We start from the raw sequence: 27,621 nt of genomic DNA on the forward strand, positions 1-27,621 counted from the left end.
AGAGAGAGAGAGAGAGAGAGAGAGAGAGAGAGAGAGAGAGAGAGAGAGAGAGAGAGAGAGACAGAAGCAGGCAGAGACAGAGACACAGATTCCGAAAACTGAAGACCCCTATTACCACTATTCTATGTCTCCATGCCAGGCTTGTAATCTGTTCTCCATCCATGGCCATGTCCCTTTTTTGCCTAGGTGGTCTGCAATATTTCCAGAGCAATATTGTTTTTATTTTCTCCCTCCATCAGTTTTACCACAGACGCTCACCTCCATGCTTCACCTCTGGTCCCTGGACATATTATTAATCAACAATATTGCCCACATCCCTCATCTCTGTTCTGTTTCTTTCAAAAAAGATCTACTCTTCCAGAGGCCTCTCTAGCCATGGTCCCATCCCATCAAGTCTCAATGACATCTATGCAGTAAAATCTGCATCTTTGCCTTTGAGTGTCTGATCATGCTGCTCTGTTCTCTGCAAACTGTACATCTGGGGAGAGGCATAGAATGGAACCCCCTTGGGGGGCAGGAACTGTTTCCCTTTGTCTTTATATCCCCAGATTCTAGCACCATGTCTGGCCCTAAGACTGCACTCACATTCTGTTTATTAAACATCTGAAACTCTGTCGGTTTAGTGTCAAGTCATTTCTTATGTTTTTATATCCTGTGAATTATTGGGCACATTTTCCATGATTTTTCTTCCTGTGTTGTAGCTGATACTCTTTATGATTGCAATTTGCATATCTATATCTTCATCAGTATTGATATTTTCCCCATTCCCAAGGAGAAGGCAAGCTCCTTGAGAGTGGGGATGATGCCATTTCCCAAGTCCACATACCCTGCATCTGTTCATTTAAATAATATATGTGCATAACCCATATTCTGGTGCATGACATTTTCCTGACTTTCCCAAATTTTCTTTTTGGGATATCTTCCTTTAAGCCTCAGCTCAGGCACTACCTTTTCTATGTAACCTTCCATGAGTCCCTTGGCTAAAAATATCCCTTCCTTCCTCAAATGTTCCCAGAGCACTTTGGCTCTCTCTTTTGCCCGTATCATGCTTTGCCTCAAGCTGTACAAGTCTAAGACCACATCACCCCACCCCAAAGAGATTTGAGAGCAGGCATTATCTTTTTGCCTTTCTTTGCATTCCTGACACTTAAAGGCCCAGTGCCTGGTACGTAGCAGATACTTAATAAATATTCGTTGACTTAATTGAACCAGAAGGCATTATGGGTGGATGCTGCAAAGATAGATTTAAGCTTGGTACAAAGAAAAACTTCGTAATAATTAGAGATTTCCAACCCAGAAATGCTAAGTTCCTCTCTAGCAGGGGTCTTTAAGGAGGGCTACATGACCATTTGTTGGAGATGTGATAGAATTCTTAGATAGGTACAGTTTGGACTAGAGGACCTCTGAGGTTCTTTCTACCTCTTGGATTCTGTGTGGCTCTTGTGACAAGTGGGGCAGCCAGGGGGCACAGTGCTGGGACTGGAGTCAGGAAGATATGAGCTCAAATCTGGCCTCAGATACTTCTAAGCTGTGTGACTTTGGCAAATCACAACCCTGTTTGCCTCAGTTTTCTCATTTGTCAAATGAGCTGGACAAGGAAATGGCAAACCATTCCAGTATCTTTGTCAAGAAAACGACAAATGGGGTCACAAAGAGTCAGACATGATTGAAAATGACTGAACAACTTGTGGTAGATAGTTCATGTGGACGGGAATGAGATTTTACATTAAGGCGATAGAACTAGGTATTGAAAGAAGGAAGAGAAACAAGCAAGAGAAGGAGGGAACAAGCACTAAGGTGCTGTTTGTCCTTCATTTTCTTGAAAAGGATCAATGACATCAGGAAGGTAATGTCAAAATTTTCGAGTGAATTGGATTTAAGTGAGACAGAGCTGTGCAGAGTCATTAGGACTACTGGCAATGACCCTGGATGCAGTGGGAGACCTTGGTCTCTTTAAGCTAAGGTCTTTCCCAGGTCTCAGTTTGTCTGAGGCAACAACTATTCAGTAGTTAAAAGCTAGGTAAAAATTGAGGTAAAAAGATAGTCTACTTTGCCTTCACAAAAGATTCAATCAGGGAGACCAGATTGACAGAAAAAAACAACCGCTAATTTAAAGTCACTCTGAGACACCAAACTCAAACAATGAGCAAGTGAGATCTACCAAGTTCCTACTACGTGTTGGGGACTATGCTAAGCTAAATATTGTCTCAAAATTTAAAATACAGTGCTCAGATAGAATTACTTTGATTTGGCACATAGTTGGAGACTTTAATGCTGCAGACTGCATTCCTTATTTGATTAGAAATGGACCAGATAACATCTGAGGTCCTTCCAAAGTCTAGATTCTATAATTCTTTATGGCTCTACTCTGATTTTCACTGATTTTACTAAACATGTGACTTCCATTCCATCCAGGTTGGTCTCCTCACTGTTTCCCAACATTCCATGATCACGTCAGTCTCAGAGCTTTTCTTAATGGTCTCTTCTTCTGAAATTCTCTCTCTGTCCCAATCCCTTAGTATCCACATCAGACCCATCTTCCAAGGCTAGGGAAGCTCAGAGGGTCCACCTTTCTTTTTCTTGTGTTTTTTAAAAAAGTATTGATTAGTTTTGTTTTTATATCTTCTCTCCTTTCTATCCCTATATGTCCCCCTTTCTTCCAAACCTAAATAAAGAACCATTCCTTATAATGGTAAAGAAAAAGAAAAAGAAAAAAGTAAGGGCTGCCTCTTCTAGGCAGCCTTTTCTGACTTCAACCCATAACACTGGGAGCTGTCCAGTTTTTGAGCTCTATACTTCATTATTCATAATACCCTAATACTCCCTTGGGGACTTACTCATGTGAGTTATCGTGTGTTGTTATCTGATTCCTGCGCATATAACTCTGTTTCTCTAGTTCACTTGCACATGAATTTGCTCAGACCAGGGTTATTTAAAATTTTCGCAATTTTGTAATAATCAGAATGTATTAGAAAGCAAATGGGACAATTCTTAGGTGTAGTTATAAAATCTGCCATTGGATTGGCTAAAGGCTCTTTTTTATTCTTAGAGTGAATCAAAGAAAAAAGGGTTAAGTGATTAGTCCTTCAAGCATTGTGCTACATGTGGGGATACAGATAGTTCTTACTCCTAAGGAGTCATATACTGATAGAGGGAGATAACACAAATAGGAGATTTAAAGTAATGGCCTGTCATCCAAACACAGACATTTTCAACTTACCAAGATTTTCTTTTTCATTCAGGCTTTTTTCATATTGATCTTGTAAAGCTCGAATCTGATCTTCTACTTGACTTAATTTTTTTTGTTTGTCTCTCAAGGTAGCCATGGTAGCATCAAGCTCAGCCTAGTAAAATAAGATAAATGTTTTTAAAAGTCCTTTGAGGACAGTAAAACTTGTCTAATATTGTTTTTGAGTTTAAAATGCCTGGGATAGTATGGAAATTAGCATCTAACAATTTGCTTATGACAATGTTTGGGCTGATCTGTCAGAATTCTATCATCCTGAGTAATAATCTGTGATCTCCTTGAAAACATCAAACATTTCCTATTGGACTTGTCCATTAGGCTATATTATGGCACCTTCTATGGTACCCTGAACTGAAGGATTACTTAAGTAATTAATTGGATGTCATTTGTGATGTTTAAAAGAAATGAATGTAAGTGGACAACTCTCTGCCTTTTCCATGAAAAATCTGTGAAGTGGGAAATATGGATTCTGATAACAGGGGAGGAGGTCATTCTTGTGCCCCACTTAATATTTTCCTTACATTGTTTGACATGAGCAGGGGTTCTTCATGTGGGGCCCATACATTTGTCTTTTGATGATGTTGTTTTTCAATCATTTCAGTTGTGTCCAATGCTTTGTAACCCCATTTGGGGTTTTCTTGGCAAAGATACTGGACTGGTTTGCCATTTCCTTCTTCAGCTTATTTTACAGATGAGGAAACTGAGACAAACAGGATTAAGTGACTTGTCCAGGGTGACACAGCTAGTAAGTGTCTGAGGCTGAATTTGAACTTGGGAAGGTGGGTTTTCCTGATTCTAGGCCTGGCACTCTATCTACTGCACCATCTAGATGCACTCAAAGTATTTTGGTAACTGGGTTTCCATGTAATAGTTTTCTGCTATAGTCCTCTGTATATTATTTAACATATTTAGAAACATTATTCTAGGAAGGGGTCCATCAGTGAACTGATTGCCAAAAGGGCCCATGGTACAGAAGAAGATAAGAATCCTTGGTTTAGAGGGACTGTGATTAAGGACAAGTAGTAAGTACTATTTCATCAGTTTTTTTTCCTAAATAAAACATTTAAAAACGAAAAGATTGGGTCTCCTTCTCTTGGCCAAGCTAATAGTGCAAGAGAGTCATGGGCTGGATCACACTGACTAGCACTCGCTCCATTTTTGGACCTAGGCTGGTTTGGTACTCTTGGGCAGCATGGTGGGCTCCCCATTCTTGGCTCATCACATTGGAGCTGAACTCAGTGCATATGGATGCCCAGTTAGCTGCGGCTTCTGCTACTTAGAACTCCTGAACTCAAGAGATACACCAGCCACAGCCTCTTTAGTCGTAGGAATTTGGAGCATGCATCACTATCCCTGGGGAAATAAAACTTTACACAGACTAGCAGCTCAGGGGTGGCCTCGAGGGCACATGTGGGAAATAGGTCCTCAAGTGCTGCCCTTTGACTGAATTCCAAGTTCACAGAACAAATTCCCTTAATAAAAGAATTTGTTCTGTAAAACTTGGACTCAGTCAAAAGGCTGCACCCTAGGACCTAGAAGGCCACATGTGGCCTCCAGGCTGCAGGTTCCTCACCCTTGGACTAACTCTTTAGCTCAAGGCAAACCAACTTTCTATTGTTTAAGGAATGGAACCCATGTATCATTCCCAAGAGTCCCATCACACTCTATGTACTAAAGGGGAAGCATTGAGCAGAGAGCTATGCCATTAAAAGGATGAGGGATCATTGCTTTCTTATTAATAAATACATTGTAAAGGGAGATCGTTAATGTACCTGAGCAGCTTGAAGTTTCTGTCTTTTGGGTTCAACTTCCTTGACGACTCTGGAATATAGATCCATAGCTCTTACCCACATACACATAGATTTACATGCCTTGGATACCTTCTCTACTTTTTCAGGTACAAAATCAGGATTATTAATATATTTTTGGAGCTTTGCCAATATAAGTGGTTTTATATTTTCCTTGTCATATTCTAAAAGTCTTTTGAGGAAATTAGAATCTCCAAGAAGTTGTTTTGCTGTGGGCCAGTCAGGTCTATAAAATACATTAGAAATTATATTAATAAAGACATAAATTACATTAATAAAGACATAAAGGGTTAACAAAACATGTAAAGACACACAAAGAACTCAAACTGGAATAGTAAGTTTGAGGCTAGACATGTGGTTTCTGTCAATAAGGCAACAAGCATTTATTAGACACTTACTGTATGCTAATCTCTGTGCTTCATAGGTTTAGGAAACTCCCAGGTAAATAAACTTCATCTACCAATATAGATGGGAACTTCTCTGCAAAGCCTGTCTTAAGAGTGTTGATGAGAGCAGTGGTGTCAAACTCAAAATGCAAATGGGAACACGACACCTACACCATACATAAAGATCCCCATGGGTCATATCTTGATGTAGAAAACTACATCTTAACAATACCTATGTTCTATTATAGTTTGATCTACTTTGTTAAATATTTCTCAGTAACATTTTAATCTGGTTACTCAAGAATCTCATGGGTTGCAGTGCAGTGTGAGGGCTGTTGGACCCCTTGGGGCTAGAGTACTCAGAGGTGGTCACTTGTCCAGGATCTCACAGTCAGTAGCTATCAGACTCAGAACTCAAACTTATGTTTTCCTGGCTTTGAGACCAGCTCTCTGTACACTTAAGTATGCAATATCTTTGTCTAAGGTTTATTGAAAACAGTCCTAATCACTGAATTGCCTCAGTCAAAGTGAGAACTCCAAAAGATCCTAGGTTTAAAAAGTCAAGGTCTTCCATGGTCTTCCAAGGTCTTTCATGCTCCCTGGGCCATCTCCAGTTGTCCTGATCTATATTTGGACACTGGATCCAGATGGCACTGGAGGAGAAAGTGAGGCTGGTGACTTTGCACAGCCCTGTGTCACTTAAATCCAATTGATGTGCAAGTCATGGTATCATGTTCCTGATCTCATGGTCTTCTTCAAGAAGGAAGGACAAAACACAACTAATCAGTTTCTAGATGAGTAATGATAAAAAAGTAGGTAATATATAGAATAGCACCTTATTTAGAAAAACCTAGAGTCAGATTATCCCAGTATGGTATAAGCTGACGGTCTCCCTGACTTATTGTCTCACTGACAAGTCCAAGTGCTTGACGAAGAACTATTTTTGACATTCTAGCTCCTTGGACAAGAACAACCTTTGCTTGTCTCTCTTCTAAACAGTTTTTGTAATGGCAAGCACAGAAGTAGTTCAAACCTTGTTTCAGCTATTGAATTAACACCTTGTTTTAGTTCAAGTTTCTTTTGAGCCTTGTATCAAATCTGTTAAGAAACAGAATGTATGAATCCCACAACTTGTGAACCCTAGAACTCATGAACTCCTACGAAAGGAAGTGGAGGAGCTAATGACCATATATAAGGAGAGGCCCAGGCTAGAGACAGCAGAACTGAGAAGAGGACTCTTGTGGTGGCAGAGTCAAGAAGGAGAAAACTTGTGGTATCTTGGCACTCTGTTTGTCTGCTCTGTCTGTGTTGATGTTTGTTTGTGATACTTTGTACAGAAGCCCTGGGACCTTACTGGAAGCCCTGAAAGAGGATTTTCTGTTTGTATGTTTACAGAAGTCCTGGGACTTTACTGATGATCTGTGCTGACCTCTTGGACCTTGTTTGTGGGTCTGTGTTGATTTCTTTGTTGATGATTTGTGCTGACCTCTTGGATCTTGTTTGTGGGTCTGTGTTGATTTCTATGTTGATGATTTGTGTTGAGTTCTCACACCTTGTTCGTGGGTCTGAGTTAATTTCACAGGCAGATAGTGAATTGGTAATGGTGCTGGCAATGTGCATGAATATTATTGTGGCTCTGTCAAGCTTTGTCTTCCCAGAAACAAGAACTGTGAAGGACTTGAGGTGGAATGGATACTCTGAACTTCAATATGGAATGGGAACTGGATGAAGAACTGGACAAGGAGCTGGACAAGGAACTGGGAGCTGCCTGCCTTTGAACCCAGGTAATAGTTGGAGCTGGAACCATGGAAGAAGAACCATGGAAGCTGAGAGTCAGCCTGGAGTAAAGCTGAAAGAAGACTTTACTTGGATATTGTGTACTGACTGAGAAGATTATGATTTACTGTGACCTAGGGGTGAAGAACTTTGACTTTTGTACTTTGTGATTGAATTAAGGATTTTGTGATCGACTAAATGAATGTACTTTGTTTAGAACTATGTGACCACTTTGGTGAAAACTATGTGGCCATTTTAGTGATAAGTTGCTGAGTTGTGACATGATGAATATTGTATTTTGATTCTCTTTGATAAGTTGTACCATTGTGAATGCTGTACTTCGATTTTCTGTGAATCTTTTGCTCTGATTTGTTATTGAACAGAGAGTTCACTATACTATGTAATTGGAACCTTGAAAGCTGTTCACAGCAGCAGTCTTCTGGAAAGCTGCTCATGCATGGCATTACAGTTTTCTCTGGGCTTCATGTTGACCTGTCTTGATTCAGCAGTTGCTTCTCACCTTTGTGGAGGTTTCCAGGGCTTTGCTCCCTAAAAGTTTTGACTTGTTCATGATCTATTGTTCTATGGACTACTTGGTTTAAAAAAGTGGACTTGATGGCTATTCTAGCACATCCTACCCTTTTGGTGAAGCTGGTCATGAATAGAGTCCTAGACCTGGAATCAGGAAGATCTCGAGTTCAAATTCTGCCTCAGACACACTAGCTGTGTGACCTTAGGCAAATCACTTAAACTGTCTTCCTTAGTTTCATCATTTGTAAAATGATGGGGCTGGACTCAATGGTCTCTAAAGTCCCTTCCAGCTTTAAATTTATGATCTTCTGATCCTAAACTGTCCCTGGAGGTCATGCAATCTATAGACAGGAGGTGTAGGGTATTATGCTTCTCAAACTTGGGGTCCATATCCATGTTCTCTAAAAGTCCCCAGTGGAGCTTTCTTTTTCTTTTTTAAAACCTGTGCCCAATGTCTGAACTCCTATTAAGCTCCCATTTTCCAGATGTCTCTTGTTCTAAGTTCATTGTCAGAACTGGGATAAAATATATCCTTGGACCAAGGGATGTTTCAAACTTTTCCCTGGCCACACCCATTACCCTATTTTATTGGGATGACTTCTTCATTTTGTATTCTTACTTCCAGGGAAATAGCTTTCTTGAACCCAAAGTAAAAAATACATTAGTCATCCAGAAACTAATAACTAGACCAATAAAGACTTGGCCATAGTACCACAGAAGTTAATCATATTCCAGAAGAATTAACCAAACAATCAATATGATGAAAAATAAGTTTTGAAGAATAGAGATAAGTTATATTAAAGAAAATGTCCAACAAATAGTAGGACTATAAAAATAGATTTAGAACTGGAAAGGATTTTAGAGTAGATCCATCTACCAAAGGCCATTGAGTAGAATCCCCTCTTTTTATAGATGGGGAACCTGAGACACAGAAAGGCTAATTGACTTACATGATGTCTGAGATGGGATTTGAACCCAAGCACTCCTGCCTCCAAGGCCAATGCCCTATCCACTATACCACCTTGCCTTTCACATAGATAGTAGACATAAATAATTTTGAACTGCTCACTTGGCATTTAAGAGAATGGAAATGGCTTCCATGACAGTCATAACCATATCTGGTGGCTTGGTGAAAACTCTGATTTCAGATATATCTGCTTTATCTAGAGAGTCAAGTGCTCTGTTGGCAGCATCTAGGGCTGGAAGGGCTTCTTCAAGATCCCGTTGAGCATCATCAGCTATTGCTTGGGTCTCTTCAGCTTTCACTTTTGCTATTGCTTCATCTTCTTGAACAACACAACGGACCTGGCAGTTGAAATTCATCCAAAAAAATTAGTATCATCATTTAAGGCATTTCAAAGAATTATAAATCACAATCTGATCAACTAAGCTAAATGACCCCTTCATCTTCCTTATGGCCCAGCAGCTTGATAATCTAGTGTAATAGTTACGAAAATTAACTCTTCTGCAAAGGAACAATGGGGTTAAGTATATATACAATACCCAACTCATAATCTCCTAATCAAAATGCAGTGTCCTTATGGCACTTTATTCCATCCCTTTTCTCCTACACTCAATGATAGAACTATGCTGATTCATTTTAAAGTGTATATTTTATTTACAACTGTGAAATATATCCAAATGACCTTACTAAATGTAATTTGATTCACTTTTAACGATGTATAAAATATCCTAAGCCACATTTAATTAGATAGAAATTTAATTACTGTGGACAAATATTATAAATTCATTCTTGGTACCTGATCTGCTTGTTCCTGGTCCACTGACAATTTTTCCATCAAAGCTTCAACGTCCACTGATTTTTCTTTAAGAACTGGCTCTAAAGCAGAGAGATCTAATTTCATTTTGTCGACAAGAACGTTTGTCTCTAATAGTTTTGTTAAACCATTCTTCACTCTATCTCGAGCCTAGATAAAAATGGAAATGTGTTATAAGTACCAATTAATTTTATGTATAATTTTGGTAAATGTGTCCATTAGAGGCTACTTTTCACATAAATCATCTTGGGTATAAAAATGTTTTAAAAATTCTTAGCCAACAACAGCCCCAAACAAAACACATTGGCACCAATTCTAAGTGAAAAATAGGACAATTATCAGATGAACTAGGGATCTTCTACTGCATTTTATCACATCCTTTTCCTATTTTTTTGTTTAAGTTTTATAGTTTATTTTTTCCAATTACATGTGAAAACAATTTTTAACAATTAAAAAAAATTCCAAATTCCTTCCCTCCCTCCTGGGGCAACAAGAAATTTTATATTGATTATAACTATGCAGATATGAAAAAAATATTTCCACATTAGCCATGTTGTGAAAGGAAATACAGACCAAAACCGAAACAAAACAAGAAAAATAAAGAAAAAATTTTAAATAGTTTGCTTCAATCAGCATTCAGACTCTGTCAGTTCCTTCTCTGGAGTTGGATAGCATTTTTCATCATAAGTCATTTGGAATTGTCTTAGATCATTATATTTTTGAGAGTTAATTGTCATGTAATATTGCTGTTACTGTGTACAATGATTTCCTAGTTCTGCTCACTTCTCTTTGCATCAGTTTGTAAGTCTTCCCAGGATTTTCTGAAATCATTCTGGGTCATCATCTCTTATAGCACAATATTATTCCATCACAATCACATACCAAAACTTGTTCAATTATTCCCCAATTGATGTGCATCCCCTCAATCTCCAATTCTTTGCTTCCACAAAAAAAATCTGCTATAAATAGTTTTTGTATATATAGGTCCTTTTCTTTTTCTTTTTTAAAAATCTCTTTGGGATACAGACCTAGTAGTATTCAAAGGGTAGACACAGTTGATAGCCCTTTGGGCATAGTTCCAAATTGCATTCCAGAATGGTTAAATCTGTTCACAATTCCATCAATAGTGCATTTGTTTACCAATTTTCTTACGTCCCCTCCAATATCTGTAATTTTTCCTCTTCTGTTAAGTTATCCAATTTGATAAATATGAGGTAGTACCTCAGAGCTGTTTTAATTTGTATTTCTCTAATCAATAGTGATTTTGGAGCATTTTATATGACTATATAGATGGTTTCGAATTTTTTGTCTGAAAACTGCCTATTCTTATCCTTTGACCATTTATCAAATGGGGAATGACTCATAAATTTCTTATAGATTTGACTCAGTTCTTTACATATTCAAGAAATGACGCCTTTATCAGAGAAATTTGCTGTAAAAAATTTCCCCCAGTTTTCTGCTTTCCTATTAGTCTTGACTACATTGGTTTTTGTTTGTGTAAAACCTTTTTAATTTAATGTAATAAAATTATCCATTTTACACCCGATAATGCTCTTTCTCTTGTTTGATCATAAATTCTTCCCTTTCCATAGATCTGATAGGTGAAATATTCCTTGCTCCCCTTCATGTCCAAATCATGTACCCATTCTAACCTTATCTTGGTATGTGGTGTGAAATGTTGGTCTAAACCTAGTTTCTGCCAAACTACTTTTCATGCTTCCCAATAATTTCTGTCAAACAGTGATTTCTTGTCCCCAAAGCTTAGATATTTGCATTTATCAAATACTAGATTACTATATTCATTTATTACCATGTATTATGAAAGTAATTATTCCACTGATCCACCACTCTGTTTCTTAGCCAGTACCAGATTATTTTGATGATTACCACTTTGTAATACATTTTGAGATCTGATACTGCTAGACCACCTACTTTCATATTTTTTTTCATTGATTCCCTTGGTATTCTTGACCTTTTGTCCTTCCAGATGAGTTTTAAATGATTTTATATATATATATATATATGTATAATAATAATTTTTTGCTAGTTTGGTATGGCACTGAATAAGTAAATTTATTTAGGTAAAATTGCCATTTTATTGGCTTGGCTTACCCATGAGCAATTAATATTTATCCAGTTGTTTAGATTTGACTTTAGGTGTGTAAAAAGTGTTTTTCAATTGTGTTCATATATTCCTTGGTTTGTCTTGGCAGGTAAACTACCAAGTATTTTATATTGTCTACAGCTATTTAAATGGATTTCTCCTTCTATTTCTTCCTGCTGGACTATGTTAGTAATATATAGAGAAATATTGATAATTTATGTGGGTTTCTTTTATATCCTGCAACTTTGCTGAAACTGTTAATTATTTCAACTAGTTTTTTAGTTGATTCTCTAGGATTTTCTAAGTAATATCATCATATCTGCAAAGAGTTGTAGTTTTTGTTTCCTCATTTCCTATTCTAATTCCTTCAATTTCTTTTTCTTCTCTTATTTATTGCTAGCACTAGCATGCTTAGTACAATACTGAAGAACAGAATTAATAATGGGCATTCTTACTTCACTCCTTATCTTATTGGGAAGGCTTCTAAGCCCTTACAAATGCTTGTTGATGGTTTTAGATAGATGCTCCTTATCATTTTATAGAAAGCTCCATTTATCCTGTCATGTTCAATGTCAGATAACACAGTTAGGTCCTTTCACTTAACCAGAATGACTAGATATATCTGCATAATAATTTTAAAGTCTCAGATAAAACATTGTCCCTCCATTTTCAATAACTTTGTTATCATGTCTCCAACATTTGATTCTGTGCAAAATGGTTTTTAAGCAAAAGAAATATTTTAGATTAAAACTGAATAGAACGGGAAAAGCATTTATTAAGCACTTACTATGTGCCTAACACTGGGGAAACAAAGAGAAAACTGAGATATTCTCTGCACTCAAGGAACTCATGTTTTAATTAGAAGAGACAATACATACAGAAGGGGCTGTGGTTATACTCAGGTCCTGGCAGACTGAAAAACCAGGGAATATATAAATTCTAAAGAATAAAGAGGCAGGTAATATGCCAAGGATCTGAGGACCTTGGGGAACAATGACAGGGTGGGTGGTCTACCCCAATATAGAAGATAGTGGATGCAAGGGTCTAGACTTTGTGGGATGCCTTCAACAGAGGTGGGGATGTGAGAGGCCACATCCAGGTGACAGTGGGAAACCTGTACCTATTGGCAACTGAACAATAGAACATTTTACAATATGATGGGGAAAGTAAAGGAGCTTGACTTCTCTTTGTGGTATGCTGAGCTATTTTGAAAAATCAAAAATGAAATGTTCTATGTGAAACATTTATTCCAGGAATAGCCCAGCCATAATAATCTGGGAATGCTACTATTAACCTAAATCTATATATTGAAGAAAGGATTATTGATATATAAGCATATGGATATGCTTGTAGAAGACACTCTACATACATCAAGAAAGGGAGTGAATTCCTAGACTGTAAACATCACCTGTAGGGTCTATGGCAGTCCTTGATACACTACTGGAAAATAACCTTTTTACTTGTCATCCAAAATATCAGTGTCCCAGGAGAGACACTGGGATTCTTGAGTGCCCTCAGATTTAAAGATATAGCAAAGATCGGAGCAGCTAGGTGGCACAGTGAATAGAGCACCGGCCCTGGAGTCAAGAGGACCTGAGTTCAAATCCGGCCTCAGACGCTTGACACAATTACTAGCCATGTGACTTTGGGCAAGTCACTTAACCTCAACTGCCCTCCAAAAAGTGCAAAAAAATAAAAGGATTTTGCAAAGATATTTGAATCATTTACCCCTCCCTCGACTTTACCTCAGACTCTCTGATCTTTGACATGGTCCCTTACCTGCCTTCTCACCTTGGAACATTTCTCCAGTTCTAATAGCCCCTTCCTTCCACTGGCGAATCTCTCTTAAACTTCTATTATGAATAGTAATAGTAATAATTATCATTTCTATAGCACTTTAAGGTTTGTAAAGAGACTTATAAATAGCATCTCATTTTATTCTCATCCAAACCTGGGAATTAGGTGCTATTATTATCTGTATGTTACAGTTGAGGAAACCGAGCAGACAATGGTTAGATTTGCCCATGGTAACACAGCTAAGTCTGAAGTTGGATTTAAATTTAGGCCTTTCTGACTCCAGGAAGCATTCTACTTACTGTAACACTAAGTTGCCATTTTGAAAAGTCAAAGACCAGTTATCCTTTACTCCTTTCCTGGCTTTATTTCTCACTCTCTGCACTTCGACATCAGGTAAGTACATTTTCCACTTCCCTCCCTTTTTTTTCCCCTTTTACAGAGTCTTCCCAAATTAGAATGTAAGCTCCTTGAGGACAGGCGCTGTCTTCCTTTTTGCTTGTCTTTGTATTTCCAGTCTTTGGCACATAGTAAGAACTTCATAAATGCTTGCTGATTTAACTACAAGATTACGCCCTAGTAAGATTATTTTGGTTGCTTGGTTGTTGTCCTTCATTCTTGAAGAGGACCAAAGCCACATCACTATGCTAGAGTCAAGTTTCAATGTGTCGGACTGTGGCTGTGAGCTCAGAATGCTCTACCATAGGTTAAGCACAAATAGTCCCTGTGAACATTTTGGGTGGATTCTCTAAATTTGTGCATCCTGTGTTTCTTTCGAGCTGTTTTAATTCTGCTTCGTTGATAGAGCACAGCACCTTCTCTGATGTGGGCACACCAATCCTGTATCAGTGTCTCCCATGTCACACAATCAATTCCAAAGTTAAGAGAGACCTTGATAGTGTCCTTGTATCACTTCTTCTGACCACCATGTGAGAGCTTGCCCTGTGTGTTTTCCACAAAATAGTCTTTTTGGCAAGTGTACGTTTTGCATTTGAATGTGGCCAGCCCATCGGAGTTGTGCTCTCTGAAGCAGAGTTTGAATGCTTGGCAGTTTATTTCGGGTAAGGCTCAGTGTCTGGTACCTTATCCTGCCAAGTGATCTTTAGAATCTTCCTAAGACAATTCAAATGGAAGCAATCCAATTTCCTGGCATGGTGCTGGTAGACTGTCCAGGTTTCACAGGCATACGACAAGGAAGTCAGTACCACAGCTCTGTAGACCTTCAGTTTGGTAGTCAGTCTAACACATCTTCTCCTCTCCCATATTTTCCATTGGAGCCTCCCAAACACTGAATATAAAAGTCAGTTTCCTCCCTGAGCATAAATTCTTCAACCTGAAAAGGCTACAAGCTAAGACCAAAGTAAAGGGAGTATTGGTGCATGACTTTTTGTTTGCAGGTGATTATGCACTCATTGCAGCCTCTGAAGCTGAGATGCAACAAAGTATGGATCAATTCTCTGCTGCTTGTGCTAATTTTGGTCTAAAAGTTAACACCAAGAAAACACAGGTGCTCCATCAGCCACCACCACAATATCCATAGGTGGAACCCTTGGTTGCAAATGAAGTTTTGAATGCTGTGGTTAAATTCACTTACCTTGGCAGTATACTTTCCAGGGATGATGTACCCATTGATAATGAGCAAGATTATTTTAATCAATAATGAAAAACTCTCACTTAACACAGCTGAACTTACTGAAACCAGTTGCTTCCTTTTTTCACCCAACATAGAGAGGTAAAGGTTAATTAATTCCAGATAGGATGTAGGTGTGGTATAATACCGCCGTCTCAGCTCTGAGTAGTATCTATCAGCCATGTTTGTCACACTCATGTGAATGTCCACACACATCAATGAAAGCTTTTCTTTTACTTCTTGGCTTCCAAGTTCAACATGTAAGAAAAAGGTCCTTGATACAGAAAGAAGGGCTTCTCTGGGCCACTGTAAAGAAGAAAAGAAGGGTTTCAAAAGTCTACTTAAAAAATAAACTGTTGGGGCGGCCAGGTAGCACAGCGAGTAAGAAAACTGGCCCCAGTGTCGAGATGACCTGGGGATCGAATCCGGGCTCAGACACTTAGCACCCACCCAGAAACACCTGGCCGTGTAACCTTGAGCAAGTTACTTAACCCCAATTGCTTAAATAAATGAATGAATGCTTATTCAAAAAAAAAATAAACTTCACTTTAATGGCACAGTAACAATACTTCAGTAAGACAATGATTCAGTTCTGTTGGTTTCTGGGGAATAAGGACAGAAATAAAATGATTCCAGAATGACTGCATTTCATCAAAGTTCTACCTGGGCCTTGAAGCCACCCCGGAGATGCTTTAGCTTCTATAAATGCCTATTTTTTATACCCACTTCCATCTTTTGACTTTGTTCTAATATATCTTGCTATATCTCCAAAATTTGGAGATAGTCTTTTTAGGGGGCCCTTGGCTTTACCAACATTTTCTAGCTTTTCCACTCAATTAGTCACTGTCTTTCTAAGTCTTTTTTAAGAATTCTTATTTGCTTCTTTCTTTCTTTTATTCTTTCCTTAAGATTTTCAGGCACCCTGAGGGGTTTCTTGTTTTCTGGGGTTTCATATGTCTTGTTGTATTATTTTTCCCTTTTATTCCCCTAGGAGTTTTCTCACCTTCTTTTTTCTAATTGTACTTTGTCACTGAAACAGGAACCCTTTTTTGGTTACTCTTTTTTTTATGCTCTTTTTGCTGGCTTTCCTGTGGAGAGTTTTACTTTTGCTATTCTATCACTTCATTTGAGGAAGATTTGCAGAGTTTAGATCCTGCCTCTCACTGTGAGAAGTCTTCCTTTTACCTTTTTTTCTAGGGCAGGTCTGTGCTAATCTGGTCATTACCAGGTACAGAGGAATTGAAACCTGAAAATCTGGACTCATTAATGGCACATTCTCATCAACTAAATGGATGAAAGTCAAGTCTCATGTAGTACATCTGGGGATTTCTTTTAAAACAAGCCAAATTCCCCACAGTATTCCACGGGGAGTTTTACTAACCTGAACAAACCAGTCGATTGTGCAACAATTCACAAGGGATGGAAACATCCGACATCGTGAGCGAAAAGCTTCCCCAACGGGACTCATACACAGCACAATATGCAGCTTCTGGCGAACTTGACTAATAAAAAACTGAAACACCTGATAAAGAAAAGAGAACAATACATCATTCTTTTCCAATTAAACTGTATAAAAACTCATTCCATCAAGGAAAGGTGTAGTGGCCAATATGTCCAGGGGTTGCATGCTACTGGGCATCCCAGTATTAAGTAGAAAAATTGAGTTTCATGGAAGGAAAAGAAGGAAAATATATGAGGTAGGAGTTTGCCTATCTCTCTTGTACTTTATGTACATTCTTTCATAAGCTCAGCAACAACCCTGTGATAAAGATTGATAAAGATTGCCAGTATCAGTATCTTAATTTTATAGTTATTTGCCTATATTCACACAGCCAATGAATGTATGTCACAGGTAGGATCTGAACCCAGACCTCTCCTGATTTCAGGTTCAGTACTCTTGGATTAGAAATTTATTATTATTATTATTATTGCCTTTTGGGGGGCAATTGGGGTTAAGTAACTTGCCCAAGGTTACATGATTAGTTTTTCTGTGTGGGTGTTAAGTGTCTAAGGCCAGAACCGAACTCGGGTCCTCCTGACTCCGGGGCTGGTGCTTTACTTACTGAGCCACCTAACCACCCCAGGGTTATACATTTATTAACTATTTACTATGTACTCTTTTCTCTGAGTTACTTGCTGGGCATACAGAAAAAAAAAAAACAAACAAAAACAACCCACCCAAATAGTCCCTGCCCCCAAGGAAGTTACATTTTAATGTAGGTCTACAACACCCAAGGGAATACAAGAATATTTGAGGAGGGGTAGAACATTGACCCCTTGAGGAGCAAAGGAAGACTTTGTAGAACAAGAAAAACACAGAAAATGAATATGAAAATGAGGAACAGTTGCTTTAAAATGAAGTAGCCTCTGAATGACCTTACCCAACTTTAAGGTCTTATTATAACTTCTTTTCAAGTTAAACATCTCTAATTAGCATAAAATAGATTCTTGGCTAGTCCAAATCTTTCCTACTGTTTGGTATCTTTCTAGCATGATTTTCTACAGTTTTTAAAAATTTGTTTCTTCAACTAAGATGGTCACTTGATGCACAAGATAGCTTGCATTGGCTTCATGTGCTCTAAGAAGACTTTCTCATCTGCTTTCTTCCCATGAGACACTGCTTCTCTGCTGTTGATGATTTGTTAATTAAGCTATTTGCCTTCTCCACAATATCTTTAGGATAAGTTTACACAATGAAATTCAGAGAGTTGAGAATTTGAATTTTAGGGGGCTCTGAGGGAGACTGGACTAGAAGTGAGGGGTTCATAACTCTCTTTATCATGGACCCCTTGGAGAGTCTAGTGAAACCTGTCAGCTCCCTCTCACAATACTGTTTTTAAAATGCAAAGAATTGGGGCAGCTAGGTGGTGCAGTGAATAAAGCACTGGCCCTGGTGGTAGGAGGACCTGAGTTCAAATCCAGCCACAGACATTTAACACCTACTAGCTGTGTGACCTTGGGCAAGTCACTTAACCCCAAATTGCCCTCCTTCCCCTCTAAAAAAAAGGACAAAAAATGCATAGAACAAGGAAATCAATCAGTTATTGAGTGAAACTAGTTATTAAATGTAATATGATTATTTAAATCTTTTAAAAAACCAAAATGACCAGACCCCATGTTAAGAAGCCATGGTCCCCAAATGTGGTGTTTTTCAACCTTCTAGCTGAGAAGGCACTATGTATGAATTGTGTTTTTATGCCTTTCTGGTTGGAAGTGATTGAAGGACAATCCCCCCTCCAGCATATCTTTCTAGTGGTCTTCGCTGGAAGGCCTCCACTGACTATGTGTACATGGGATGACCCACTCCAAAGGTGGCTCCTGGAAAGCTTTAAGTGTTAGGAAGGTTTTTCTTCCTCAAAACCAAAATTTCCTTCTTTACAACTTACACCCTTGTTCCTATATATTAGACTCTCTGGGGTCTAATAAGTCTAATGAGAATTGGTTCAGTCTGTTCTCCGTGGGACAGCCCTCCAGACACTGTGAGTCACACAGCTAGGAAGTGTCTCAGGCCAGATTTGAACTCAGGAAAGTAAGTCTTCCTGACTCCAGGTCTGGCGCTCTATCCATTGCTCCACCTAGTTGCCCTAGGGATTTCATGGTCAATATCTAAAAATCTTCAGATATGCTCCTGGGTTCCCCTTTAGTGAGCGTCGCAGGCAGCCATTTTGTTTCTTTTGACTTCTTGCAAGGATGAACGCGCTTGGTGTGCTGTTGACACCCTGAGTCCCTTGTGGTTTCTTCTTGCTCTTTTGGTGATGTTCCCTCTGTTTAGGAGGGCCTTGAGCCACTTTTCAGATGGGGAAACAGAGGCCCAGAGAGGGGAGGTCCCCAAGGACCTCACAGAACACAACTCCCGGGCCAGTGCCTCGCTGACACTAACCTCAAGAGTTCGCAGCTTTCAGCAAACTGTTGAAAGGCAGAACCACCAGGAAAGGCTGCCTAATTTTCATGAGAAGTATGGAACCCCAATATTGCTAAGTGAAGCCACTTTCTGTCTTGCCATTTGGGCATATGCGGCAACACAAATTGGAATTGAATGGAACCTGTCCCCTGTTGGCAGAGTCGTCCCAAAAGATTGGAGGAGCCAGTAAAGGAGAAATTCCTTTTCCTCAAAGCTGGCACCATTCTGGATTGTTCCAGAATTAACATAACAAGTGAAGGTGGTCTGTTATCAACTGTAATGGGGCATTATTAATGTAATAAAATGCATTTGAAATCTTAAAAAAAAAGATATGCTCCTAACTTTACACATTATCACATAAATTATTTGGAATGCTTCTTCTACCTGGATAACAGAGGAAGCTTCAGGTAATTTCACTGGCACACATCAAGGAAGTCTCATAATCAAAACTGGGTTTTGATTTAGAAACAAAGTCCAACAAAACCCAAGACATTTATAACATTTGTTATATTTTTTCTTTCTTATGGTTTTTATTTATTTTTAATTTATGGAATAAAACAAACATTTCCATAACAAAGTGTAGTAAAAAAAGATGATTTCTTATGAAACTGTGAATCTATTATGTACAATTTGCTATTCTTTTAACTATATGAGATATATCATATATATAACCCTAAATATATAGCAGAGTTATCATGTAAATGTATTTTTTCCTTTTTTTCTTCCCTCTACCCCACCGTAGAGATGGCTCCCATTAGACACAAATATGTGCATATGTAGAATATACTATACATGCCTCTATCAATTCTTTCTCTGGATGCAGATAGCATCTTTCTTCATATGCCCTTTGTTAATTTGTTAATTAAGCTATTTGTTATTTGTTTGTAGTTAATTTGGGCATTTATAATAGTCAAAGTAACTTCTTTGCTTAAAGTTGTTCTTTTAAGTTTTTTTATTTATTTGTTTATTTTTAGTTTTCAACATTCAATTCTACAAAATTTTGGGTTCTAAGCTTTCTACCCCTCCATTCCCACCCCTCCCCAAGATGGTGTACAATAAGGATATAAGCTATACATGTCATTTCCACATTAGTCATGACATTTGTTATATCGATGTGTTATGCATTTTGTAGATGGCACAAAGCAAGAGGTTTACCTAACATGTTGGACTTCAGAGTCAGGATCCAAAGCTTTCACGAAGCTAGATCAGGGAGCTGAATCTAAGTAGATTATATTTACTAGAAACGAATGCAATACCTTACATTTGGGTCTCAAAAATTAACTGCATGAGTCTAGGATGGAAAATGGGCTTTAATGAGTCAAGAGTGTGACGTGGAACAGAAAAACTCCTTAACCTAGACATGTCAAGAGAGGCATAGAGTTGTGAAGAAGGTAGGTAAAACTTCCCGTGAACTCTGACCAGGTTAAACAGCACAACAAAGGTATTGCTTGTATACGTCATGATGTCACATTTTGGGAAAGACTTGGACAAATGTTTCTAAGAAGACAATCATGATGTCATCACATGAAGATAGGCTGAAGGAAATGTGAAAATTTCAGCCTGGCTTACAAACAGTCAGGAGGAGAAGAGAACTAGCATTGATTAAACACCTACTAAGAAACTAGAGAAGGAGATGGCAAACCAGTGCAGTATCTTTGTCAAGAAAGCCCCAAATGGAGTCTTGGAAAGTCAGACACGACTGAAAAATGACTGAAAAACAAAAGCAACAAGTGTGGCAATCTGGGGAAAATGCTTTGCTGACCTTATGCGGCTACGGGAAGGTCAGCTTTCATCACCATCATCATCATCATCATCGTCTTTCTCACCTCATCTCTATTGCCCTCTGCAATTCCTGCTTCTTTCGCCTTTGGCCTTGTGGCTGCCATGACATACTCCAGCTCATCTTTTTCAAATAGATTTGGCACTTCCCCTGAGTTCAGAATATTGTTAATGTCTTCCAGGAACTCTTCCACAACAATCTATGGAGTAGAACAGTTGAGAATCGTTAACATGTAACTTTGCATCTATGACCACAGGCTATTGACCCATCATCACACATTTCCAATAACTTACATGCTACTGTGGAAGAGGTAAACATAGACAAGATATAATTCCTACCCTTAGGGAGCTTATAGTCCAGTAGTAGAGTTGACACACGTAGACATCTAAACTGTGATACAAAATAAAATGTGATACCGATAATAGCTCACACTTTCCTATGTGGTGGTTTTGCAAAAGGACTTTCCTCACAACAAGGTGAGCATTATTAGCCCTATTTTACAGCTGGAGAAACTGAGCCTCAGAGAGGGAAGGTGGCTTGTGTATATTCACACAGCTTAGGAATTGTCAGATCTGGGATTCGACTCCCCTCCCTACCCCAGGTCTTCTAACTCTGAGTTCCACTGGACTTTACATTAGCAAAGTACTATGGGGAAGCTATGGAGATGAAGCTCTTTTCTAATTGAGGGGAATCAGGGAAGGCTTCCAGGAGAAGGTGCCACAAGCTGGTCCATGAAGCAGATGTAGTAATCAAAAGATAGAGATGAAGATTCAGCGGGTGAGGGTGGCAGAGGAGACATTCTAGTCATTTGAAAATGGTGTAGACAAAGGCACAAAGGTGAGGACATTCATGGGGCAGCAAACGGTCTAGTTTCAGGAACACAGAGTTTGGGGGTTAGGCAGGGAACTAGTATAAGATACAGCTGGAGATGTGGGACAATACCAGATTGTGCAAGGCTGTGAATGCCAGAAGGGACTTTATTCAGAAGGCAATGGGAAACCACTGAAATGTTTTGATCAAGGGAGTGACATGATCGTTGTTGTATATGACAAAGATGGTCAGCGATCTGAAGAAGAAATAACACAACATGAGAATAGGGGTCAGTTTGGAGGCTGCCAAGACAAAGTCATGAGAGGTAGCGAAGACCTGGAGTAGAGTGGAAGAAGTGAGAGTATAAAGAAGCATGGAGCCAATGTTTATCTTCATATCTGCACAGCAGAAGCAAGAACACTGGATGCAGAATCAGGGGAGGCCTGGGTTCAGATCCTACCCATGACACTAACTAGCTGTGTGACTATGGACAAGAAAAATGCAACTATGAATGCCTGCCAGGTCTGTTTTCAGAACTGGAGAGAGAGAATGCATAGAAGATACTTTGTCGGCCTTAAAGCACCATCTGTTATTATTTGACTCTTAAACTGCAAACATCTTTTTTTGGCTCTTCTCCTCAGGCAAATCACGTCACAGGCGCAGGTTGGCCTAGAAAGGCCTCTGAGGTCCTTTCTCTCCTGTTCATGAGGAACCCCTATTTGGGGGGATAATCTTTTCACAGACATGACAATCGTGACCTTTGTCTTCTCTGTCCCGGACACTTTTCTCCACAAAGGATTGTTATCTCCTTGATCAGTCCCTCAATTCATAATCCATTGCACCGACTTTCTATTTTTTAAAAATCTGGTACTTTTCTTTTGATATAGCCTAAATTCCCTCAGGTATCTTTCCTCCTTCCTTCTTCCAGAGTGCCATCCCGTGTAACAAAGAATTAAAGAAAAAAAAGGAAGAGAAAAAATCAATATATTTACAAAAACCTGAAAATAATTGCTATGTTCAAGTCTAATGGACTCCCTACCTCTTATTACACAGACTGTCAAGGGGACAATACAAATGACCAAAATATTATTAATTGATCATAAAGGAAAAACATTTATGATAAGGTGCAGTGAATAGAGTGCTAGATTTAGAGTAAGAAAGATGAGTTTCATATCCAGCCAGTTGGGGCAGGTAGGTGGCACAGTGAATAGAGCACCAGAACTGGGGTCAGGAGCACCTGAGTTCAAATCCAGCCTCAGACACTTAACACTCACTAGCTGTATGAATGTGGGCAAGTCACTTAACCCCAACTGCCCTGCCTTCCTCCCTCCAAAAAGCAGACAAAAAACAAACAAGTCCAGTCACTTACTAGCTATGCAACTTTAGGCAAGCCACTTGACCACTCTTTGCCTCAGTTTCCTTATCTGCAAAAAGTGGATAATAATAGTGTCTACTCCCCACAGTTATTGTGAGGATTAATTGAGATAATATTTGTAAAGTACTATATAAACCTCAAAGTGCTATTTGAATGCTGGCTTTCATTATTAGCTATTCACCACTATGTAAAATACCTCACAGCAAAGAAATGATTCTGAGCTATGTTCATAATAGAAGAGAAAGATTCGATTTGAATTTCATTGGCGCAGAGAACTTCCTGATGAGTAAAGTCTTTTTTTTTTATTTTTTTTTTTTATTAAGCAATCGGGGTTAAGTAACTTGCTCAAGGCTACACGGCCAGTTATTTCTGGGTGTGGTGCTGAGTATCTGAGCCCGGGATTCGATCTCCAGGTCGTCCCAACACTGCAGCCGGCGCTCTTACTCGCTGAGCCACCTGGCCACCCCTAAGCAATTGGGGTTAAGTAACTTGCTCAAGGTTACACGGCCAGGTGTTTCTGGGTGGGTGCTAAGTGTCTGAGCCCGGGATTCGAACTCCAGGTCGTTCTGACACTGGAGTCGGTGCTCTTACTCGCTGTGCTACCTGGCCGCCCTGAGTAAAGTCTTTTTTTCCAATTCTAGGTCAGTTCCTTCTCTCCAAGATGCTTCTAGAATCCCAAGATGTTAAGTGATTTGTCCAGGGTCCCAGAGGCTGGACAGAATCCTGATCTGCTTGGCTTTGAGGTCAGCTCTCTAGACCTGATACCATAGTGCTCTCATACCCATAAGAAAGGTTAACTGATAGTCCCAGTGTATGACCATTATTTAAGCAACTTAAACACACCTGGGTGTCAGTGAAAAGGAAAACCATGTCTTTGTCTTCCACTCCGGCCATCTTATAGAGCTTCCTTAGATCATCATGGAAAGTGTCATAGTTGTAGCCTCGACTGAGCTCAATCTGAAAGCACTTGTAGGCACAGATATGAGAGGCAAGCCTGGTCAGAGACTGTTTTCCTGTTCCACCTACACCGACAAGCAGAGCGTTTCCCCTTTCCTGGCGAATCATCCGAGCAATCCTGCATGAAGAGAAGGAACATATGTAATTATTCTCACTTTTAGGACTACATGTCCATGGACTCTGAGGCTTGAGCCTGAACAAAATCAGAATAAATTTCACTACGGCAATGGAGTTTTGCTGCCAGAATTCTTTGCAGAATGTCTAAGCTGGGAAGGACTAGAGAGTTTGCCTGGGCTGACACCTCATTTCAGCCGGGAAGAAACTGGTTCCCAGAGCAGTTAGGGAAATTCCCAAGTTTTATAAGTAGGAAAATGGCAAAGCTGGTACCAGAATCCAGGTCTTCTGATTCATGCCTTTCCTATTTTTATTTCCTCCTTCAGGTCTAGTTCCTCATCTTGGGATTCCTTGTAACTCCTGATGTGCCCTTCTTGGATAGGTACCCTAATGCCCTTCTCATTTCTGCAGCCTTCATTCTATACTTTGCACTAGTGCAACCCATCCCCACCCCCATTTTACAGGTTTGTACTAAACTATTTGAAATTATAGTAATATCAAGGATGTCATTTCATTAAGATGCCTCAAAAGCAAGTTGCAGTACATGATTATGATGGAATATTATTGTGTTATAAGAAATGACAAGCATGATTATTTCAGAAAAAAACTGGAAAGATTTACATGAACTGATACAAAGTTAAGTGAGCAGAAGCAGAACACTGTACACAGGAACAGCACTAATGTATGACAAAGAACTGTGAATGACTTGGCTATTCTCAGCAATAAAATGATCCAAGACAATCCCAAAGGACTCATGATGAAATATCCTATCCACCTTCAGAAAAAGAACTGATGCAGTCTGAATACAGACCAAAGCATACTATTTTCACTTTTTTTTAAGTTTTCTTGCACAAAATGACTAATATGAAAATGTTTTACATGAATGCAAATGTATAACCTATATCAGATTACTTACCATCTCAGTGAGAGGGGAGAAAGGGATAGAATTTAAACTTAAAAAAAAAAGAAACATCACAAACTTAAAAACTTAAAAGACCCAACAAATGTTACAAATTGTTTTTACATGTAATTGGGGAAAAATAAAATGTTATTTTTAAAAAACACTTCACAATAGGGGCTTAAGCTTTCTTTTCATAGTTCATTCTCAACTCATGACCTACTGGACATTTTCCATCCTTTAGAGGCTACTAGATCTGCTCTAGAGGTCACTCTGCCACAACTTTGCCTTCCATAAACTTCCTGAGTCACAGAATAGCTGAGTTGGAAGAGACCTTCAAGGCCATCTAGTTTAACCTACAATTAAGTATCCTCTCCACAACATGACTGACACATGATTGTCTAGCTTTTGTTGAAAGGTCTCCAAGGTGAGGGAATCTACTAGATCTTGAAGTAACCTCCTCTACTTTGAGAGAAGTCCAGTTATGCAAGAAATCCTTCAGGATGTCAAGCCTAAATGTGTTTCTTTTCATCTCCTGGATCTGGGATTTTGGTCCCTACATGACCAAATGGAACAAATCTAAGCCTTCTCTTCATCACATCTCCTACTGCTCCACAGCTGAAATTCCCTCCCCCATCCTTCCTCTTCATCTACTTAAATCCTACCCACATTTCCAATTAATAGGAAGTTAATTCAATTCAGCAGGGTCTTGAGTTGAGAGATATGTATCAGTATTGCTCACACTAATCCAAGTGAATTGTTATCAGTTCTGTTAGAGGATACTGGGAGTGTATGTTGTAGTCATTAGAAAGAAACAGCATTAGGACAGGGATAGATCTGGCCTTGGAGATAGGAATGTCCGAGTTCAAATCCTGCCTCTGACACCTACTGGTAGTATGACACTGGACAACTAATCCAACATCTCAGTTGGTCTAGGCGACACTCTAAGGCTCTAAGTTGTAGAACAGTTGTATGATGAAATAGACCAGAAAAAAGTTAATTATAAATTTTAATAAATAATACATCTCATTTAGATAGAAGTCAATCAACAAGATTTATTAAAGCACCTACTATCTGCTAGGCAGCCACTGGTACTAAGAGTTGGGTATATAAAGAAAGGCAAAATAAAAAAAAAATAAAACAAAAAACAAAACTGGTGTCTGTCATCAAGAAGTTCAGAGTCTAGTTTCTAAGTACCTTCATATTGTTTATCTCATTGAATCTCAGATACAGCAAGTATCTTGGATTGCTTTCTGGACAATACTCTGGCTCTTTTCCTTTCATATAAAAAGATGCTGCTTCTTATTGTCCAGTCATTTTCAGTCATGCATGACTCTTCTTCACTCCATTTGGCGTTTTCTTGGCAAAGATACTGGAATGGTTTGCCATTTCTTTTTCTAGACCATTTTACAGATGAGAAAAATGAAGCAAACAGGGTTAAGTGACTTGTCTAGGGTCACACAGCCAGTAAGTATCTGAGGCTGGATATGAACTCAGGTGGACATCCCTAAAGAATGGTCTTCAAAATTCAGTCCCATTCTTTTTCTCTACATTAGCTCAACTGCAACTCTCAATTCTATATCTTCAGTTCTGAGAATGAACAAATTGGCTTTCTACCACCCCATCCCCTTCTATAAAGTGAACTTGGACCTGAATTAAATATGAGAAAGATATTCTCTTGGATCTCCTTTGGAAAACTACATAGTCCTTTCCATGATCCAAAGTTCCTCTCTGTCATGAAGGTCCATTATTTTTTTAAACACCAATATTCTTTTTTAAAAATTTAAAAATAGGGAGAGGATTCTGGGAAGATGGCAGAGTAGGTCACAAAATTCCAAACTCTTAATATTTCCCCCCCACAAAAGAGTTAAAATATCACCTTAGTGCAAACAAAGTGTGGTTGGAGATAAATAAGAACAGGGGCATAACTGGGGTCCTCCTGGTACAATTTAATATCAGAAGAAAAATCCCAGGACAAGGTTTGGTCCCAGTGAAGAGTAAATACCTCTTTTTACACAATAAAGCAGTTTTAACAACAAGCAGCAAGTCCTGGGGTTAGTTGGTTTGAGAGGCTGGATCAGTACCAGCCACTGGAACTTGTACCCTTAGGATAGTGAGGGGAGTTGGGCCTCTGAGCCCAGGAAAATCAAGGGAACCTCTGCTGACCAGGAATGCCAGACCCAGCCAGGTGTGCTGCAAAAAGCAGAAGGGGCAAGAAGGAACCAGCACACACCCAGTGAATGCGGAAGAAGTGGGGCAGAAAGCCCCTGACTATGGGGTTACAGGACATTGGAGTTTGGTTTTGGTTTCAGGCTAGCGAGGAGAACTGAAGATCTGGGGCAAGAGGCACCATTTCCCATACCCCAGGGCTAGAGGTGATTACAAATAATTAAGTTGTTACTACAAAAAATGCACAGGCAAAGGAGAAAGAATCCAACCATAGAAAACTGTGATGGGAATAGAGATGACCAGGGCTCATCTTTAGAGGAAGATATTGAAGTAACCTTCAAAGAGTAATGTCAAATGGTCACCTGCCCAAAAAGAATTCATAGAAGATCTTAAAAAAGACTTTAAAAATGAAATGACAGAGATGGAGGAAAAACTAAAAAAAGAAAATAAGAATAATCCAAGAAAAGTAAGAAAGGTATGAAAGGAAAGTCAATCAATTAGAAAAGGAGATCCAGAATCTTAAGGAAGAAAATGACACCTTGAAAATTAGAAATGGACAAAGC

At 39.0% G+C, this 27,621-nt stretch overlaps 1 protein-coding gene across 1 annotated transcript in view; it reads right to left on the reverse strand.

The window, feature by feature from the left end:
• Positions 1-27,621, reverse strand: part of DNAH6 (dynein axonemal heavy chain 6) — a 252,951-nt gene that overhangs the window by 77,098 nt on the left and 148,232 nt on the right. The window contains exons 44-51 of the mRNA XM_069067144.1: positions 23,764-23,995; positions 20,782-20,934; positions 16,436-16,576; positions 15,118-15,360; positions 9,509-9,676; positions 8,818-9,053; positions 5,020-5,281; positions 3,221-3,344 (exon numbers count right to left, since the gene is read on the reverse strand). Coding sequence (XP_068923245.1) covers positions 3,221-3,344; positions 5,020-5,281; positions 8,818-9,053; positions 9,509-9,676; positions 15,118-15,360; positions 16,436-16,576; positions 20,782-20,934; positions 23,764-23,995 — 1,559 coding nt within the window. The remainder of the gene's footprint in view (positions 1-3,220; positions 3,345-5,019; positions 5,282-8,817; positions 9,054-9,508; positions 9,677-15,117; positions 15,361-16,435; positions 16,577-20,781; positions 20,935-23,763; positions 23,996-27,621) is intronic.

The sequence above is a fragment of the Petaurus breviceps genome, unplaced genomic scaffold, assembly GCF_028583685.1.
Source record: "Petaurus breviceps papuanus isolate PSGF00001 unplaced genomic scaffold, PetGlider_PUasm1.0 139, whole genome shotgun sequence".
Classification (NCBI taxonomy): domain Eukaryota; kingdom Metazoa; phylum Chordata; class Mammalia; order Diprotodontia; family Petauridae; genus Petaurus; species Petaurus breviceps.